At 40.9% G+C, this 21,725-nt stretch overlaps 2 protein-coding genes across 2 annotated transcripts in view; one reads left to right on the top strand and one right to left on the bottom strand.

Annotated features, from left to right (window-relative positions):
• Window positions 1-7,239: 7,239 nt before the first annotated feature.
• Window positions 7,240-7,608, top strand: LOC311040357 (huntingtin-interacting protein K-like; the record flags this gene model as incomplete). The annotated part of the gene is made up of 1 exon (XM_084050600.1): window positions 7,240-7,608. The coding sequence occupies one exon, from the start codon at window positions 7,240-7,242 to the stop codon at window positions 7,606-7,608; it is 369 nt and encodes a 122-aa protein (XP_083906726.1).
• A 6,900-nt stretch (window positions 7,609-14,508) lies between these two features.
• The window catches only part of LOC311040529 (protein NLRC3-like), a gene marked incomplete at its 5' end in the record, with an annotated part of 18,465 nt that continues 11,248 nt past the window's right edge, over window positions 14,509-21,725 (bottom strand). Inside the window, 3 exons of the mRNA XM_084050860.1 lie at window positions 14,509-15,441; window positions 20,411-20,457; window positions 21,712-21,719. Coding sequence (XP_083906986.1) covers window positions 14,879-15,441; window positions 20,411-20,457; window positions 21,712-21,719 — 618 coding nt within the window. The 3' untranslated portion in view covers window positions 14,509-14,878. The remainder of the gene's footprint in view (window positions 15,442-20,410; window positions 20,458-21,711; window positions 21,720-21,725) is intronic.

Genomic DNA, 21,725 nt, shown 5'->3' with positions numbered 1-21,725 from the left:
ATTGAAACACTTTCAAGGGCTTGTAGATCTGCTATTTAAAATCTAAAATTATTCGTCTTTATTCTGGGCATGTTATTATAAAAGGGAGAATATTTGACACTTAACCGATTCTACATGTCTCCTAAATCTCAACAGTATTCTGAAAAACGTATGTTTCTATATCAGTGGTGCTCAATCTTTTTCATGTCAAGGACCCCCAAAATGATATGTATTTGACCGCGGACCCCCATCAAAATATGTTGTTCCAGGGACCCCCCAGAAGCAAAGATTTGAGTTAAAAAATGTTTGCTTTAAAAATATATATATTCAAAGATTTGCACACATTTTCACGATTTAAAAAAAATAGCAGATCTACATGCTCGTAGCGCGGCACTCTGTGCCGCGCTATGAGCTTGTAGATCTGCTATTTTTTTTAAATCGTGAAAATGTGAAATAATGCTTTTTAGCTCAAATCTAAAAATGATACAGTTCCAGGTCTTAATCGGTTAATAACATGAACACAAAGGCTTTTTGCATCGCACCATGCATGCTGTGAGCTTAAGTAGACCTGCTATTCAGGCTGTTTTTGAAATAGGGCTTGTGTGGCTAATTCATAACGTATTTTGTATAAGTTTGGGTCCCAGGAAGACCAGAACAAATTTCTCTTTTGGGTCTAGAGCCGGAAAAGGTTAATTGGGAACCCTATTGGCCTATATTGATAAGGAACAGCGCCATTATTATGCAGACCATAGTCTGCCAGTCAATAAAACACTCGCGTAGCAGAAATGTACTTGAAACATCCCTGTTGGAACGCTTTGTCCTGCTGAAGTGTCCTTGTACAAGACAATGTCGTCATCACTGTGGCTCTGGAGCACCGGCTAAATGCCAGGAAATGTCAACCTACTAAATGAAGTGGCTCTAAAGCCCGCTGCGTTACATGTTGGGTTTTTTTGGGGGGGGGGGGGGGGGGGGGGGGGTTTGGACACCCAGTTGTATTGTTATGAAGATATTACCAAGTCATTAAGTCATGTGTTATTCCTATGCTATCCAGTGAGCCCGGCTTTTATTACTGCTGATTGTTTGCTAGCATGTGAGGAATGCACAGCAGGTGTGTGCCTCACTGTGTACCAGTGGTGGAAAAAGAATATATATATATTTTTTTTACTTAAATAAAAGTATCAATACTGCAATATAAAAAGACTCCGTTACAAGTAAAAGTGCTCATTATGCAGAATGTCCCATTTCACAAGTTTTCAAATGTACAAATTGTATAAAAATCTTTTGAAAATAGCAGATCTACAAGCTCACAATGCAATCGCGACGCGTCGTGACTCGTGAGCTTGTAGATCTGCTATTTTCAAAGAAAAATCTTGAAGAAAGGGGAAATTTTGGAATATCTTTTGAAACATTTTAACAACACAAATCTTGCATGGGGGTCCCTGTCACAACATATTTTCAGATGGGTGGGGGGGGGGGGGGGTCTGTGGACAAATACATATTAATTTAGGGGGTCCTTGACATGAAAATGTTTGAGAAACACTGGTTTAAACAACATTAAACCAAAACCAAAAACTCACCTCTTCAGACTCCACCTTAGCCCGTAGCACTTCAGCGTAGCACTTGCCTTAGCCAGTGAGCCCTTGAGGCTTATGCAAAGGCTAAAATGTCATTTAGATAGCATGTTATAAATGCCAGGTCATTTGTAAACATGGCATCGTATACTGTGTATAGTTTCAATGTACAGATCATTTTTTATATTGCACTGTTTAGACTGATGATAGGTTCTTCGATTTCCTATGATCCTCATTACGGTTTCTATGCACTTGATGCATTACCTCGTGTTTTCCTTGCTTACTGTAAGTCGCTCTGGATTAAGAGCGTCTGCTAAATGCCTAAATTGTAAATGAGGAGGCAAACAAACCGCAACCCGCAACTACCACTGTCTACACAAGCTACTTAAAACAAGCCCAGAGTCGCTTGTAATAAGCAGACATGGCAACGCTGTACAGGGCCGTGAGCCATGAGCCATGGCGTGGCTCCCACACAGCATGCATTAGGCTTAGCAGCGCAAGCACCCAATCACCCCCCGCTGCTTTGTCACGTCTCCGACAATAATCTCCCTCCAAACCACCGCACCTGATTTCTAAAATAAATCAAGGTACTAATCTCCCCAATGACATATCTCTTAAAGTAAAATAAAACACCACAAAGCCACAGCAACACCTGATCGTTGGAGCTAAAATTAATCAGGCTCAGCTCCCAGAATGTACAGGCACACTTATAGTATGTATGTGTGCCTGAATGCTTAACATTTCTGTAGTTTACTGCCCCCCCCCTCCCCGTTAAGTCAGTGTTGACGGTTAGATTTGACGGGTATGTTTAAGCTGCACTTATACTATATAACACAAAAAAAACATACATCATCAATTATCTCTAAACCAACAAATGGCTAACATGACTAACTGCAGTGAATATACACAGACTCTGCAAACAGAGTTAACAGAGTGTTAGCCTGGAAAACCAGACGAATCTGCCAGTCCTGGTGTCAGTATGGTGTCAGTATGCAGTATCCTTTCTTTTAGGTTTGTTTTGAGTTTGGCCCCCCCCCATAACTCTTGGACCCCCCCATAACTCTGAGGGCCCGTAAGGGTCTGTTTGTTTCCATTTCCATACAATCTCAGAGTTACAGAGCTTTCTGTCTTTCGTCTTTCTGGGGACGCGTCGGTGTCATTTTTTAGATTTGAACCACTTTAACCGTTATCTCATACTTTGGCTATTCAAAAATAGCTGATATACAAGCTCATGAGCTTGTATATCTGCTATTTTTTTTTTTAAATCTTGAAAATGTGCGCAAATCTTTGAATATATATTTTTAAAGCAATAGTTTTTTTTTACTCAAATCTTTGCTTCTGGGAGGTCCCTGGAACAATATATTTTGAGATGGGGGGTCAGCCAAATACATATCTTTTTGGGGCTCCTTGACATGAAAAAGTTTGAGAACCACTGATATTATAGCAGCGTAAGTGTTTCAGAAAACTGTTTTAAACTGATTTAGAAGAGATGGAAGAATCCCCAGAAGCAATAAGATTTGAGTTTAGAAATGTTCGCTTTAAAAATATACATATTCAAAGATTTGCACACATTTTCAGGATTTTTCAAAAATAGCAGATCTACAAGCTCGTAGCGCGGCACTCGGTGCCGCGCTACGAGCTTGTAGATCTGCTATTTTTTAATAGCTCAAAGAAATCTATAAAATAACACAAATGCGTTCCAGGTCTTAATGGGTTAACTACAGTATCAATAACTTAGCTGGGGACCCCCCCGGAACAACCCACTTCGAGGACACCTGGGGGTCCCCGGACCCCACTTTGAGTACCGACCGGCCATTTGGGTGTACCCCTGTATAATATATCAAGTTTATTTATATAGCACTTTTCAAAAACAGGTTTACAAAGCGCTTCACATACAATACATTAAACAGGAAATATAAAGGCGATTAAATGATGGAAATTTAAAAACAAAGGAACAGTACAAAAATAATAAGACCAAAAATAAGAGTGAAAGCAGAAAACTAGCTGACCATTCCTTCTAGCTAAAAGACTTTAAAAAATGGACACTGAAGTGGCCTGTCTAATTTTTTTTTACTTTACTGGAGTATTTCCCGTTTTCAATACTTTTACTTCTACTCCACTACATCTCAGAGGCAAATATTGTACTTTTACTCCTCTACAATTATTTGAAAACTTTAGTGACTAGTTACATTGCAGATATACATTATTACATTATGAAACATACATGAACCACTTTAGCCCTATTTTATACCTATGCTATTTGAAAATAGCCGATCTACAAGCTCACAACGCGTCGCCATGGCGACGCGACGCGTTGTGAGCTTGTAGACCTGCTATTTTCAAACATTTTTTGGTGCTTTTACTTTTGGTGCTTTAAGTACATTTTGATACCAATACTTTTGTACTTTTACTCAAGTAAATTTTGAATTCTGGACTTTTACTTGTAACAGAGTATTTTTATATTGCAGTATTGGTACTTTTTTTTTTTTCGTAATAACTTTTTATTTGCTTTTTCATTTTTACGCAGAAAGTTGAAACATATTGGTACTTTTACTTAAGTAAAGAATTTGAGTACTTTTTCCACCACTGAATTGTGACAAAGGCATGCATGTACACACACACGCGCGCCACCTGTTACAGAAGCAGAAAATCCAGAGGGCGACGCGGTGGCTCAGACCCCCAGTGCGGTGTACAAAGAAGACCCTCGCTCTATGTCACATAACTCCACCGTGTACAGTGCGGTCCCGCATGCATATCATGTCTCAGGCCTGCCGTAATCCCACAGAATCCCCACCCTATGGCGACATGATATAAACACCATTGTGCATGCTCACTGCATGATGCTATGGGGTATAGATACAGTGTGTGGGCAGTGGTGGAAACGGTACTCGAATGTTTTACTTAAGTAAAAGTATCAATGCCGCAATGTAGAAGTACTCTGTTAGAAGGAAACAGTCCGGAATTCAAAATTCACTTGAGTAAAAGTGCAAAAGTATCGGTAACAAAATGTACTTAACGTACCAAAGGTAAAAGTACTAAAATGTTTGAAAATAGACGATCTACAAGCTCACAACGCGTCGCGATGCGACGCGTTGTGAGCTTGTAGATCGGCTATTTTCAAATAGCCTAGGTATAAAATAGGGCTAAGTGGTTAATGTATGTTTCATAATGTAATAATGTGTACAGTATCTGCAAAGTAACTAACTAAAGTTTTCAAATAATTGTAGTGGAGTAAAAGTACAATATTTGCCTCTGAGATGTATTAGTGGAGAATTGGAAATAGTCTTACGTACAGTACTTGAGTAAATGTACTTAGTTACTTTACACCACTGACTGCATGATGCTATGAGGTAGATATGTGGGCAGAGAGACATCTGGGAATTGGAAGCGGTCGCCGCCGTTTTTTTTTTTTTGCCCTGCAGGCTCGCCCAGTCAATGGCCGAATTCCAATTCTTATTTTTTTCCATCCTCGCATCCCCCCCACTCCGTCATCGTTGTGTCGTGCCTTAGTCCCTCCCCTGAGTGAGTGATTGATTGATTTTTATTTGGTGACGTCGCATAACAGAGAGAGCGCAGCAGCACTCCTTGACATACAGTCAAGTTAGCCTGGTAAACCCCCCTCCCTCCGGAAATCTCATTTGCATTTGATTTCATTATTAGAATTTGATTTCTGGGATCGCTCAGGGAGTAAAGCTGCCCGGTCCGCTGCATGTTAGACCCATAGACTGTATAAATGAATGGACAAAGCCACTCCCCTGCTTTCTACAGAACGAAAATGAAGCCGATAGTTCAGGAACATGCATTCCTCCATCGTTAATATATACAGTTGGCCACGCCGGAACTCAAACGCTATTGGTTGAGACAGACACGTGACCAGCGAACCGGAAAACAACCCCCAAAAATGCTATTGGTTGGGTAGCTTGTCAATCAAGAACGGGGGCGGGGAATGAATGCTATTGGTTGTGTAGGTTGTCAATCAAATCATCCCGCCCCTCCTGGAGCATAGCCTACTTTATCGTCAATTTTAGAATAAATGGGACCATAATTTAGCAAAACGCATATCATGATGATTGAAAGGAGACTTTAAACTAGCGACTGGAAACATATAGAATTTATGACAATTTTTATTACGGTAAGAAAATCTAGTCTAAAGTTTGTCAAAAACCCATTCACTTGCGTTAAAATAAATTCTTTCTGACACTGCAGGTCGGCGCAGGGTAAAACAGTGCCTCACTCTGGCCATTCATAAGCTTCCGTGTTGGCCTCATCGTAAATATCCAAGCCTTGCCCCTTGGTTAGACCCAATCAGCGGCTGCTAGGGGCGGGATCGTCCAATCACCTGCCAAGTAGCTTGAAAAAATGAAAGCGCCGTCTGTCATCATCGATTCTGCTTCAGGAGTCTCAGTCAAGTAGCATCACCGAGGATAAAAAAAAGACATGATAAAACCCAAAGGCTTGTTTCCATTGTGGTCCTCTGTACGTAGATATATATTTTTTTGGGCGGTGCAACCGCCCCTATATGTGAGGTTTGGACCCCCCCCCACCCATTGCACCCCCCCCCCCCCCCCCACCCTGCGCTGTGATTGGCCACCATTGTACCCCCCTAACCCTGCACCGTGATTGGCCACCAGTGTACACTGGTTGACTCTATTCAGGACTGTGATTGGCTAGTGAAACACATGACACATGTGCATATAGCTATGAATAGGACTAAGCACTTAAAAAAACACATTTGTGTTTTTTTAAGTGAATCACACATTGTGGGTGCGGGTATTAAAGTACTTACTTCAGAAATATTACTTTTCTTTAAGTCAACTTCCATCACTGTGATGACCACTGTGACCACACCGCCGACTTCACACTGGGTGTGATTTTTTTTAAATATATTTTTTTTATTACCCGAATGCATTGTGAGCTTGCAGGCCTGCTATTTTTTGGCCAAATGTTTCGCTCCAAAATAGGGGGCACCCATGGGACCAGTTATAGGGCTTAAGTAGTCTCGCTCAGGGACACTTCAACACAGAAGCCAAGTTCCCATAATCTTTACTTCTGCCTCCTTGCCTCCTCTGCCTCCTCTGTCCTCCAGCCGTGCCCTAGAAATGGTTTGCGTCCCAAGCCAGTCCTAATGTGTGTGTGTGTGTGTGTGTGTGTGTGTGTGTGTGTGTGTGTGTGTGTGTGTGTGTGTGTGTGTGTGTGTGTGTGTGTGTGTGTGTGTGTGTGTGTGTGTGTGTGTGTGTGTGTGATTTCATTGGTGCCGAAATTAATATAACATTTGGATGAAAAGATACAAGAGCCAAATTATATGAAACGTTCATTATGGAAATACAGCGACGCTCTCAAAAGACGTGTGTTACAGCTGATTTTATACAGTTGGTTTTATTTTGAAATGGCAGTTTTATCACATGAGTTGTGAGTGAACTTTTGTTATTTTGCCCTTTGGGTGTGGATTGGGGAGGGATTTAGAAAATGACGGGTCTGACTGCACCACATTGCCCAAATAAGGACACATCTGCATCACAGGTGACGTCACGCCTTGACATAGTCAAGTCGAGGCCCGTCCGGTCCCGGTCCAGTCCGGTCCAGTCATTCCTCACTAGCAGTAGCTTAGACTCAAACGTCATTCAGCCATCGATCGGCCTGATATCGAATTCCCTACCGCGTTTGTTCTAGACTTCAGTGGCGTATAACCATGGCGGCCAAGGGAGGTCCAGACTCGGAACCGGAAGCCGAGGGACGTTGTACCGGAAAACCCCTCGAGAAGCCTCGCAAACACGACAGCGGAACCTCCGATTTGGAGAGAGTCACCGACTACGCAGAGGAGGAGAAGGAGATCTCCAGTTCCGACTTGGAGAACGCCATGTCGGTCATTGGGGACGGGAGGTCACAGGAACAGCGCGCCAAACGGGAGAGGGAGAAGGAGCTGGCCACGGTCACCGTCAGGAGAGAGGACGTGGAGCTAATGATGGCAGAGATGGCGATTTCCAGGGCTGTGGCAGAGCGCCGTCTGAGGGAGCACAGGGGGAACGCGGTCGAGGCTCTGGTTGCCCTGACAAACTGAACTCGGATGTAGGCAGTGGTGGAAAAAGTACTCAAATTCTTTACTTAAGTAAAAGTACCAATACTGCAATATAAAAATACTCTGTTACAAGTAAAAGTCCAGAATTAAAAATGTACTTGAGTAAAAGTACAAAAGTGTTGGCATCAAAATATACTTAAAGTACCAAAAGTAAAAGTACTAAAATATTTGAAAATAGCCGATCTACAAGCTCACAACGCGTCGCGATGCGACGCGTTGTGAGCTCGTAGATCGGCTATTTTCAAATAGCCTAGGTATAAAGTATGGCTAAAGTGGTTAATGTATATGTTTCATTATATCATAGTTTATATCTGAAAAGTAACTGGTAACTAATGTTTTCAAGTAAATGTAGTGGAGCAAAAGTACAATATTTGCCTCTGAAATGTAGTGGAGTAGAAGTAAAAGTATTGGAAATTGGAAATACTCAAGTAAAGTACAATTACCTCAAAATTGTACTTAAGTACAGTACTTAAGTAAATGTACTTAGTTACTTTCCACCACTGTAGCACAGTGGTTTTCAAACTTTTTTTTTAAATTCAAGGACCCCCATAACCAGTGCTAATTTTGGAAGTGGAGCGCACCTCTGAAGCCCGCGCCCGCCCCGCAGCGCTAGGTGTAATGTATTTGACCTGTATTTGTTAAAATGAGGTGAGAAAACAAAACGGCCAAAAATGGCGGAATTTAGAAGCAGGGCGCTACAACATCGAAACGCACCGGTGAAGCATCCTTCTTTCTCGCGCAGCAGAGCCCCCCCCCAGAACCTCTGCTCCAAATGTTTCACGACGGCCTGTTATACAGCGCCAGGAGGAAGATCTGTGCTAAACTTTTTTTTTTTGCGGCGCTAGCCGCTCCTGCTCTATACCTGACTTTGTCCGTGTTCACCGTCAACGTTCTGATTGGTCAGACCCGTCAACGTTCTGATTGGTCAGACCCGTCAACGTTCTGATTGGTCAGACCCGTCAACGTTCTGATTGGTCAGACCCGTCAACGTTCTGATTGATCAGACCCGTCAACAAAGTGATTGGTCAAGCTTCACGTGACACATGGCTATAAACACATTATAAACACATATCGATGACAAATTGTATCAAAGGCGCCGCTACCTTCACACAGGGTGTGATTTTTAAAATTACTCCTGCCGATTTAGTCCAAACATCACACAAATCGGTACACATCATCTCTATAGCCATGTGATCAAGATGAACCTGACAGATTTTTTTCATAATTTCATCCTGATTGGCTAACATTGACATCTAAAGTTTGCAGGAGTGGCCTGTTTTGAACAAAATGCCTCAAGCCCGTGAACGCAGCGTCCGGCTGCATGTGAAAGCATGCACACTCCTACTTACTTGATGAAGACATGTTATCATACAATTTTCAAAACAGATTCCACTCGCCTCTATAATGACTGAATTCCAAACATTGCTGGCCCACAATAACCTACCCGACCTGGTGGAGACCTGTGCTCCGAGGGGTTACATGGCGGCTTTCCGACATGTCACCTTTCCGACGTTAACGAACCCTATACCTAACCCTCACCCTAACCCTAACCGCACGCGGAAGCCACTTGTCGGAGTGGCGAGATGTCGGCATTGAAGACGGTTACCCTCCGAGGAGCACTTTTTCCACCCAAACCTCTACCAAAGTGGTCTATCCCTTTAACCCATTAAGAGGCCTGAGGCCGATTAAAAAAATGCTTTCTAAATCCTAACGCTTTGAAAAATATATATGTATTCAAAGATTTGCACAAATTTTCACGATTTTACAAAAAAATAGCAGATCTACAAGATCGTAGCGCGGCACTCGGTGCCGCGCTACGATCTTGTAGATCTGCTAGTTTTGAGTAGCCCAAAGATGCGTTCCAGGTCTTAATGGGTTAATCCATTCAAACCAGGAAAGCCTCTGTGTTGAAGACCCCTGAAGTAGGGGATTTCCTGGTTATCACCCGTGTCTTTTCTTGTACCGTTATATGTGCATCATGTGGTCAAGCAGTGCAGCTCTGTCTCCACCTCTCCTAGACTGCAGTGAGAACACAGTCTGTTCTCTCTGGTCAGCCAGGCTGTGCACTCTGTGTCAAATATTCTGCCATGAAGTACCGTCTATTTAGAGCCAGAGATCATTCACGTTTACTATGCGTTTTTGTGTTTTTTTTGGAGCCAATGGGTTTCATCACAACTTGTAGATCAGCTATTTTCAAATAGCCGATGTATTATGTGGCCTACTTCGCTTCTTTTGTGCTTGTTTTCGTAGACCTGGTTGCCTGTTTATCTCGCAAAACCCGGCAACGCCGATGGAGGGGGTGGGACATTGCAGTCCCAGTAGAAAGCATTACAACCACAATTGCCTGTCAAAAGTCACCTTGCATTTGTATGGTGGAAAACACGAGACAGACACTGTGACATTAGATATTCAACAAGATGCTGCAGAGTGAGTCGGCTAGATATACCGTACATGTATAAATAAAAAGCATCTGTCCAGCGGTTTGTGAGATTATCTCCGGACAGACAGACAGACAGACAGACAGACAGACAGACAGACAGACAGACAGACAATACTTTATTAACAATGCAAAAAAGAAGGTACGGTGGCACAGATTTATACAAAAGAATGCTAAAAGGATAGATAACCCAATAAGCCCAGGGCTTGTTTCCATTGAGATGTGGACTAGAGGATGTACAGTAGACTTTGTATGTGGAGGGTAACCGGAACGCTCGCCCCGAAACACACTCGCCCCCATGTTTTGCGTGGACCGCTCGCATTATACAATACCTGCAGGTATTGTATTTGTTTTGTTGTGGTTAAAGGGATTTGACCCGGGGCCAGCGTGTTTTGGGGCCAGCGTTCTTGGGGCCACAGGTCCTTGAGGGGGTCAGGGGGTACCCAGCTACATGATTGGTAGTTATAGGAACCAAATGGACTCTTGCCGGTCTGTGACTCTGAGAGTGTACAAATGGACCCATAAGGGTCCATTTGTACACTCTCAGAGTTATGGGGGGACTGTGTGCTAAATGCATAGCATCCTGGGGGTGCTTGAAATAAAACGGTTTGAGAACCACTCATGTGGAGCTTTCTGACTGACTTTGTAAGGTTTGTTTTGGGGTTCTGGGCGCGGGGACAGCTTGGACCGCAGCACTGGAAAGAAAGAAGCTATGGTCTATTTATAAGAGGCCCATTAAGCAACAGAAGGTCGTCCTCTGTCACTGATAAAGACACAAACAGATGGGCTCTGTACGCGGCTCTCGCAGAGCAGAGGCTGAGATGATTGATTCACGGTTGCCTTTGGGGCAAATTCAGAAATAGATTTTTTTTGTCTTGTATTTGTTTTTAATAAATATTGCTTATTCTTGTGCAACTCAGCGTCATTGGAAATGAGGGGTTTTCCCCTCAATGAAGTAGTATTTATAGAATAGAATGAAATAGAATAGAATAGACTGTCTTCGGTGTCCTGCACAAGCAAGCAGTTAGAATGTCTTAGCTTTTTTTTCTTGATGGCCAGTGTCAGTGATGTGGCGAAGTTGTTGTGACAGTGCCTCCCCCTTGTGGCCACATAAAGGGTGACAGTTCATTTTAAGCAGCATAAAGCTGTCTCATTCAGCTACACTATGCAGCATTTTATACATACTGTAGGCTATCACATCATTCAGAGAATGAACGAGCAGGTAATGGAAGGATTTTTTTCTTTCTCTTTTTCAACAAAAAAACGCTGTTCATAAAATGATTGTCATAATAACGTGACGTTACTTGTCAAATGTCAATGAGTCCCCACCTCTCTCACATGAATGCTTCTGTTTACAAGTGTGCTGCTGGTCTGGGGGCGGGGCGCAAAGAGAAACAAACCTATCGTGTCTTGATTCTTGAAAGAAAGACTTTGTTTACTGACATTTTGACCAATCGCTATTGGTGTCACCTGACAAGCTTACTGTATTGTACATTAAAAAGCCGATCTACAAGATCAAGATGTATATCTGCTCTTTTCGAATAGCCGTGTAAGTATAAAATAGGGTTAAAGTGGTTAAACCGATGTTGATGCTATTGTAAGTCATTTAGCTGGGGACCCCCTCAAAGACCCCTGGGGGTCCCTGGACCCCACTTTGAGAACCACTGCTCTGCACAACTGTCTATTCACATTCATAGGAATCCAACACACTGCGTAATGTTTTATGACTGAGGAGATAACAGCTCTTGAAGGATTTACAAAACAGTGATTATTTGCAAGGAAATCAATACTTTATATACATTATTAACCCATTAAGACCTGAGGTCGATTCTGCAAATGTCTTCTGAATCCGAACAGTTTTCTGAAAAACGTATGTTTCTATATCAGTGGTTCTCAAACTTGTCCATGTAGGACACCCAACATTATATGTATTTGGCCGCGGACCCCCCACCTGAACATGTTTTGTTCCAGGGATCCCCCCCCCATCTGAAAATGTTTTGTTCCAGGGACCCCCCATCTGAAAATGTTTTGTTCCAGGGACCCCCCATCTGAAAATGTTTTGTTCCAAGGACCCCCCAGAAGCAAAGATTTGAGTCAAAAAGGTTTGCTTTAATACTGTATATATATTCAAAGATTTGCACAAATGTTCACGATTTTTCAAACAGCAGATCTACAAGCTCATAGCGCTATTTTTTTCTGCTATTTTTGAATAGCCACATACAATAATGTTTAACGTGGTTAAAATCTAATCTCCTACAAAGTGCGTGTCTGGCTGGGGAGTCCCCAGTTCAAATATGATTACTTTGGGGAGTCCCCAGTTCAAATATGATTACTTTGGGGAGTCCCCAGTTCAAATTAGGGGTCCATTTGGTTCCATTTGTACACTCAGAGTCATGGGGGTCCTTTGAATTAAAATACGTTTGTGAACCGCACTGTGATACACTATGGAACAGAGCCTCAATTAGTATAAATTGTAAGACCTGTGAAGGCAGTAAGGAAGAGGCCCACTTTCTTTCCAATATGTCTGCTGTGCATAGAGCCTATTCTCAACAGTCTCATCATAATATGATCATTGTAGTGATTGTGATATTGACATCTACACATGTTGTGTGGTTGCAGATTGAACACCAGGGGGCGCCAGGACAACATCACTCAATGTAAAACTCTTATGTGGTTTAGCTTGGATGTTGAAAAAAAGAAAAGGTCCAAATAAATTGCACTTAAGCTAAGTGCAGTACTTGAGTAAATTAACTTTACTAAGTTACTTTCCTCCACTGTTATACCACACATGTACTTAAGTCAGGGGTCTTCAAGGTTTTCCAGACCAAGGACCCCTTAGCTGAGAGAGAGATGAAGCATGGACCCCCCAATACATTATTGTATAATATTGCAGACTAAACTTTTTCATAGTTTTCAGAGATAGTTTCAGACTTTTTTGACACTATCATCAGTGTTTGATTGATTGTTTGTTTGTTTACACATTATCTTTTCTATTAAATATGTTCGATTCATGTTAATGAGTATTTTTAGACAGTTAACCACTTAAACTCTCAATACTTAGAACACTTGTATTTAGTCTGCTCTTTTCCCCCCATACCAAACCTATTTGCCGGAAATAGCAGATCTACAACCTCACAACGCCTCGCAGCGCAAGGCAGTGTGAGCTCGTAGATCTGCTATTTTCGGCCAATGTTCCCATCAGAATAGAGATGCGAGGGTTCAAGTGGTTATTAATGTTAAACAAAGTTCCAATCACACAAAGATCTGGATTTATGACTATTATTATAATCACTTAAAGATTGAATCAAAACAAGGTGACTTTCTTACAGTATGTGTTTATTAGAAAGCATGTCACACATGATACACAGGTTACTATAACATAAGAGTTAATAAGCACAACATTGTAAAACCCATCTCAATGTCCCATACAATGAATTCATAGGTCATTACATACCATTTGACCAAACACATTGCTTTGATAAGCACAATAAATCTATACAATCATAGGTCATTACATTACATTAAGAAAAGGCTGAGACTAAGGAATAAAATCAATAGAAACAGTGGAATGATGATAAAAGGAGGATGTGGGGTTGATGTCTATTCTTCTCTCTCTGTATGTATGTTTCCTTTCTCTTTGTAGAACCATTTGTATATTTATACCCATGTTACTTTGACATGTTTCTCCTTTAATGTGGAATGAACTACCAAAACCCATTAAAGATCTGGACTCTCTACCCAAACTCAAAGCTAAACTAAAAGAATGTCTGACCTCAAAATACAACGTGAGCATAGTTTAACTCCTTCAACACCTGGCAGTGGTGGGAAAAGTACTCTCAGTTTTTTACTTAAGTAAAAGTATCAATACTGCAATGTAGAAATACTCTGTTACAAGTAAATGTCTAGAATTAAAAATGTACTTAAGTACAAAAGTATTGGTATCAAAATGTACTTAAAGTAACACAAGTAGAAAGTACTCATTATGCAGAATGTCGCATTTCACAAGTTTTCAAATGTAGCTTGTAGATCTGCTATTTTCAAATGGCCGAAATGTATATAGGGCTGAAGTGGGTAATTTATGTTTTGTAATAATAATCAAAATCTACAAAGTAACTAAAGTTTTCAAATAATTGTAGTCGAGTAAAAGTACAAAATTTGCCTCTGAGATGTAGTGGAGTAGAAGTAGAAGTAAAAGTATAAACAAATTAAAATACTCCAGTAAAGTAAAAAATACCTCAAAATTGTACTTAAGTACAGTACCTGAGTAAATGTAATTAGTTACTTTACACCACTGACACCTTGGTAGCAGCATCCTCTGTATAACCTTGTACGTCCAAAACTGTTACTTTTTAGATTTCAAGTTCAAAAGTATATAAAAATTATCAGATCTACAAGCTCTAAACACGCCGCTTTGCACCGCGTTTCAAGCTTGTAGATCTGCTACTTTTGATGCTTTTGTGTGATGCTGTAGTGTGATCAAGTAGGGGTTAATTTATGAAAAACAACACAAAGAGTTAGAATATGGGGATAAGAGGTTTTTGCCCGACAGCAACGATATGTATTACTGATGAATTGAGTACAATGGACCACAATGGAAACAGGATGATCTACAAGCTCACAACGCGTCGCGCTGCATACCTGTGTGTGTGTGTGTGTGTGTGTGTGTGTGTGTGTGTGTGTGTGTGTGTGTGTGTGTGTGTGTGTGTGTGTGTGTGTGTGTGTGTGTGTGTGTGTGTGTGTGTGTGTGTGTGTGTGTGTGTGTGTGTGTGTGTGTGTGCAGCAGTGTCTCCAGGACACATGACGTTAATGTACCTCCTATATCTGACACAGAGACACTGAGGAACCAGACCTATAAGAGCACATGAACCCAGCACAGAGTGGTTCAGTGAAAGTGCACTGGTAGGTGTGTAGGTGTGTCAGTGTGTTAGATAACACTTTGTAAAAAGACAGACTTCCAGCTGGACAGTCTACATACACGGCTACTCTGTTGGAGCGACGGCGACGGCGGACAGAGTCAGAGGGACGGACAGAGAGTTTAGTCGCCTCCCCATTGTGACGGACATAGTAATCGTTGTCATCATCACGACATATCAGACTCCAGGATTTGTCATTGGATCCTAACCTACAGTCATCACCCTTTCCTCTCCTGTTGATTCCTCTGTGTGTCACTGATATATGAACCCATCCACTCCACTCTACCTCCCAGTAACAGCGGTCAGGCAGACTCTCTCTACACAGAACCTGTGGCATGTAGTCAAATCTGTCTGGATGGTCAGGATATGGTTGCTGCCGTCCCACACGTGTCGCCTTCTTGTTGTCCTCAGACAGAGAGAGGTATCTGTGTGCTGTGTTTGGATCCAGTGTGAGTTCACACACATCTGATGAGAGAACAACACACAACACAACACCAGTTTACAATCATATAGAACTTCATAATAATGTACAAATGTAACTTATTAACCACTATGAACGCTGTTTCAAAAATGTTAGAAAATGGCAGATCTACAAGCTCTCAACGCATCACTCCGTGATGCGTTGAGAGCTTGTAGATCTGTCATTTTCAGTATAATGTTCAGCTACTGTATAAATACCAGTGGTGGAAAGTAACTAAGTACATTTACTTAAGTACAGTACGTAAGTAAAATTTTGAGGTACTTTACTTGAGCATTTCCAATTTCCAATACTTTTACTTCTACTCCACTACATCTCAGAGGCAAGTATTGTACTTTTACTCCACTACAATTATTTGAAAACTTTAGTTACTAGTTACTTTTCGGATATAAATTATGATATTATGAAACGTACATTAAACACTTTAGCGCTATTTCATACCTAGGCTGTTTGAAAATAGCAGATCTACAAGCTGACAGCGCATCGCATCGCCATTTTTAAACATTTTAGTACTCTTGGTACTTTAAGTACATTTTGATGCCAATACTTTTGGACTTTTCTCAAGTAATTTGAATTCTGGACTTTTACTTGTAACAGAGTATTTCTATATTGCAGTATTGGTACTTTTACTTAAGTAAAGAATTAAAGTACTTTTTCCACCACTGATAATTACCCCGAAGAGTTAATCTGGTTAATAATAATAATAATAATAATAATAATAACAATATAGTAACATAAATGAGATCTACAAGTTCAAAGCACCAGTGGTGGAAAAAGTACTAACGTTTCTTACTTAAGTAAAAGTATCAATACTACATTGTACAAATACTCTGTTAGTAAGTAAAAGTCCGGAATTCAAAATTTACTTCGAAAGTAGCAGATCTACAAGCTCACAACGTGCCGTGTCGCGACACGTGGCTCAAATGGTTCAGAAACCACTTGAGCTTTATTTCAAAAACATCAAAATGACAGATCTATGTGTTGTGAGCTTGTAGATCTTCTATTTTCAGTAAAATGTTCACCTATAATGACGTGTCCAGAATAAAAATATAATAATAATACATATATATAATAAATAAGATTTACAAGTTCACAACACATCGTCATGCAGGACACACGTGCGCACACACACACACACACACACACACACACACACACACACACACACACACACAGGTTTTGTAATGTAGTAACTTTTTCATGTCAAGGACCCAAAAATGTATATGTATTTGGCCACGGACCCCCATCTCAAAATATTTTGTTCCAGGGACCCCCAGAAGCAAAGATTTGACTTACAAATGTTCGCTTTAAAATATATATATTCAAATATTTGCACAAATGTACATGATTTTTCAAAAATAACAAATCTACAAGCTCGTAGCGCGGCACTCGGTGCCGCGCTACGAGCACACACACACACACACACACACACACACACACACACACACACACACACACACACACACACACACACACACACACACACACATGTTTTGTAATGGCTTCCTAATCTGCAATTTGTAAAACAGTGTGAAAGGACCCCCCCCTCACACTAGCACTGTGTTTCATAATCAAGCAAAATATGTAAAATATTCATAATGTTTTGGTAGCCATACAGTACAACCAGGCAGCCATTTGAAGACATTTTATGAAATATCTGAGATCATTAGGATTTTCTGGAAGATTGAACATGTATTCTATATAGTTTGACCACTTCAAATACTCTTTAATGTTAATATAACTAATAACCGAAAATAGCGGATCTAAAAGCTTACAATGTGTCTTTGACGCGTTGCAAGCTTGAAGATAACCTTTGAGTGACACACTTAATGAGTGGTGACTGAGAACTTTAATCCATGAGAAGCAGATATACAAGCTCACATTGTGTCACTTTTTTTCCAATATACTTTTTGACTGTGTGTGTAACACGCAGTCTAGTCCACTACATCTCAGAGGCAAACATTATACTTTTATCTACAATCCCACTATGCTTCGCGATGCGACACATTGTGAGCTTCTAGATCGGCTATTTTCAAATGGCCGAAATGTATATAGGGCATTAACTGTTTTTGTAATATAATCAAAATCTACAAAGTAACTAAACTAAAAAACTAAAGTTTTCAGATAATTGTAGTGGAGTAAAAGTACAATATTTGCCTCTGAGATGTAGTGGAGTAGAAGTGAAAGTACTGAAAATTTAAAATACTGCTATTTTCAAAATATTTTTATACATTTGAAAACTTGTGAAGAGGGACGTTCTGCATAATGAGTACGTTTTACTTTTGGTACTTTAACCCATTAAGGCTTTTTTGAAAAAACTTATGTTGCTATGTCAGTGGTTCTCAAACTTTTTCATGTCAAGGACCCCAGAATGTATATGTATTTGGCCGCGGACCCCCATCTCAAATCATTTTGTTCCAGGGACCCCCAGAAGCAAATATTTGAGTTACAAATGTTCGCTTTAAAATATATATATTCAAAGATTTGCACAAATGTTCTTGATTTTTCAAAAATAGCAAATCTACAAGCTCGTAGCGCGGCACTCGGTGCCGCGCTACGAGCTTGTAGATTGAAATGACACAGATGCGTTCCCGGTCTTAATGGGTTAAGTACATTTTGATACCAATACTGTTACTTTTACTCAAGTAAATTTTGAATTCCTGACTTTTACTTGTAACAGAGTATTTCTACATTGCAGTATTGGTACTTTTCACTTGTAACAGAGTATTTCTACATTGCAGTATTGGTACTTTTACTTAAGTAAAACATTTGAGTACTTTTCCCACCACTGCTGATAGCCTAGTGAAAGTAAATGAAATTCGCTCTGGTCAAACCCCATTCAGCAATGAATTCATTCTGCAGTTTAAAGGTGGCCTTACACTACGAGATAATCTGGGTCTTAAACAACCCTCCCGAGTATCGGGGGAGCGTGCCCTACCCCAGCCTATAGATCGGGAGTGAATCTCGGGCATAAATATCATCTAGTGTGAGGGTTCAAAGATCCAATCTTAACCCTCCTGAGTTGCTCACAGGACGGTCGGGGCCGCCTGACCGTTTTCAAACATGTTTATTTATCTGGATCGCTACTGTATGGAACAGCACAGCGGGGGACCGAGAGAAACAAGGCCACTGTTCAGATGCAAGGGACGGGGGCCGCTGTGCCGACAGGCCGCTAATCTCACGCACGTGTGTGGGAGCACACACACACACACACACACACACACACACACACACACACACACACACACACACACACACACACACACACACACACACACACACACACACACACACACACACTCTTCATACCATCAGGTTGGTTGTTTATGTAGGCCTTTATACCAGGCCTACCTTTATATCATATGTCAGATACTCTTGTTAGATCTCCTTTCCCACTACCCCCCCCCTCTTCTTCTTTTTTTCTATGGAAATAACGACACAATGGGAACCATGCACAAAAAACGAATTTCACCCACTTTTTTACTTCTGTAAACCTGTGATGTGACAATAAAGTTGATTCTGATTCTGATTCTAATTCTAATTCTGTATCCAACATATGGATACTGTAGCAATATGTTCTTTTTAGCAAGTGACACCCCTGCATGATCGACGAGTAGATAAATGATGCTTTATGAAACTATGGACTGACGCAGGAACAGTGCAGACACTGCATGGTGAAAAAGTACTCAAATGTTTCACTTAAGTAAAAGTATCAATACTGCAATGTAGAAATACGTTAAAAGTTAAAGTCTGGAATTCAAAATGTACTTGAGTAAAAGTACAAAAGTATTGGTATCAAAATGTACTTAAAATAATAAAAGTAGAAAGTATACTCGTTATGCAGAATGTCCCATTTCACAAGTTTTCAAATGTTTAAAATGTATGAACATCTTTTGAAAATAGCAGATCTACAAGCTCACAATGCATCGCATCTTAACACATTGTGAGCTTGTAAATCAGCTATTTTCAAATTGCCAAAATGTATATAGGGCTGAAGTGGTTTTGTAATAATAATAATAAACGTACAAAGTAACTAGTAACTAAAGTTTTCAAATAATTGTAGTGGAGCAAAAGTACAATATCTGAGATGTAGTGGAGTAGAAGTAAAAGTACTGGAAATTGGAAGTACTCCAGTAAAGTACAAATATCTAATAATTGTACTCAAGTACGGTACTTGAGTACATGTACTTAGTTACTTTACACCACTGGCATGGTGTCAATGTGCACCCTTCATAGTTCTTAAATCCATTGATTTTGCAAAATGTTGCAAGGGAAGCCTCTCTGAGTCTGTGCCATGCCAACCTGGTTTATTTTTCGTTGCATGATAGTGTCGAGCGGATAACATTATGCGATATACAAGACCACAATGACCCACATTAACATTTGTTTAATTAGAGAGAGGCTATCTTTAATTAAATCACTCCTATTTGGTGTGCTCTTACAGGCTAGAGAGTTTACATTCAGAGAGGAAGTGCTGAAAGCTTTGAGAAGTACAGTAGGTACTTAGTGTATAATTCTAGAATCCTGGACACCATTGCTAGGCAGGGTTCACCCAAAACTAGATTGTGTTATGTAATAAACCCCAGGTAATATAATGCATGTTTTTGTTAATATATACACATTACAGTTATGTTAAAGAGCTGGTGCCATGTTTTTGCACTTTTTCTGTTTTTCATGTGTCTATGAGGTTGATAGAACTTCATTAAGCCCCCCGGTGGTGGTTTTATGGTGTTTTATGTCTTCTCTGACTATTTGGAGTTTCTTCCTGGAGGCTGAAACCTTGAGGGTCAAACGTGCCAATACAGAAACAGCGCTTTAGTGACATCGTAAAAACAAACCCTCCCCCTCATTATCATAACACAACAGGTGTGGGCATGAGGAGGAGGAGGGACTAGGACATGTGGGTGGTGCTAAGGTGGTGGAGGAGGTGCTAAGGTGAGAACCAGGTATACTTACACTTCCTCACACCTGGTTGCAGCCTGCACTCTCCGCCATGGTGAACACTGGGGGTGAAGGAGAGACAAAGTCAAGCCTGTATATTCTATTTGATAATAGAAACAATGATAGATAATGCAGATGTATGCCATTAAACATTAAATACTACTATAGTGGGTGGCAACGTGTCGTCAGCAAGGGGGCGTCGCACATGCAAGCTATGTAAGTGCACTGTGGTTGGGGACCGGAAGTTGAGAGTTGGGTAAGTCCCGGGAAAGACGCGCTGTGATCGGCCAGTAGTCACTTTCAGTGGCAGTTGGAGCAAACGCAGTCCCCACAACATCATTTACTATTCTGAGCCTATCGGTACATAACTTGGACGGGGCTGAGTAGGCACAAGCGAACTTCGCAACTTTCGGCACGTGCCTCTAGTGGCTCAAGTTCGCTTGAGACTGCAGCCATGTTGGGGGTCAGAGAGTATATAAAGATGCACTTTAGACTAGGGGGTATGATGGTGGTCTGTGTTTGTAAACATTTACTTATTTGCCGACTACATAGTGAACGGGATGGATAAAAATGACCTCACGCTCAACATATTATGGCAACTAAATGTACAGCAAGCTACCTAGTAATTTTTGCGAATGTGCTGGGAGAATAACATTTTCCCTAAAGTAAAAACACATAGTAATTTTACCGGATAGCGCCATGACGTTGAGCATTGATTTCAACCAGAGAGAGTCAGTCCGTCACTTTGGATAGCAGCAGCTGCCAGGCAGCATATGCTTAGATTAATGTGGTGCTTAATATCGAGACGAGAGAGAGCGTGTGACAGTCAGCCCATAGCCTAAAACTGTTCAGTGACAAAATGCTTCAGAGCAATGTTGACAATGGTCTGAGAAAGGTGAAACTTATACGTGTTGCATGAAGAATATGGCTTATCCTAAGATGTAAGTTAAAGCTCTGTTTATATGGAGAGGGGGTGACAGAGAAATGTAGGCACACTGAATGAAATGAAGGGATTGCGATTGCTTTTTATTTGTTGTGAGCTTGTATGCATATAGGTGCATATAGGTTTAAAGTGCTCATGTGGCCTATAATAGTCACTTCTTTGGGCTCCTTTTCATAGACCTGGTTGCTTATTTCTCTCGAAAAATCTGGCAACACTGGTTGGGACACAGCTGTCTTGTATGATGAAAAAAAAAACCAATGTTGACATTTCAAGATATGTCGTCTGTTATGGGATTTCTATACTGACAGTGTGATTTCACTACTCTTAAACAACTAAGAACTTTTGCACTAACTGGCAGCAAGTCTTTCCCTACCTGAGGGTCTGCAG

The sequence above is a fragment of the Gymnoscopelus microlampas genome (genome assembly GCF_963454915.1).
Source record: "Gymnoscopelus microlampas genome assembly, chromosome: 24".
NCBI lineage: Eukaryota > Metazoa > Chordata > Actinopteri > Myctophiformes > Myctophidae > Gymnoscopelus > Gymnoscopelus microlampas.
The sequence above is the reverse complement of the archived record's forward strand: the minus strand, read 5'-3'. Positions and strand labels throughout refer to the sequence as shown.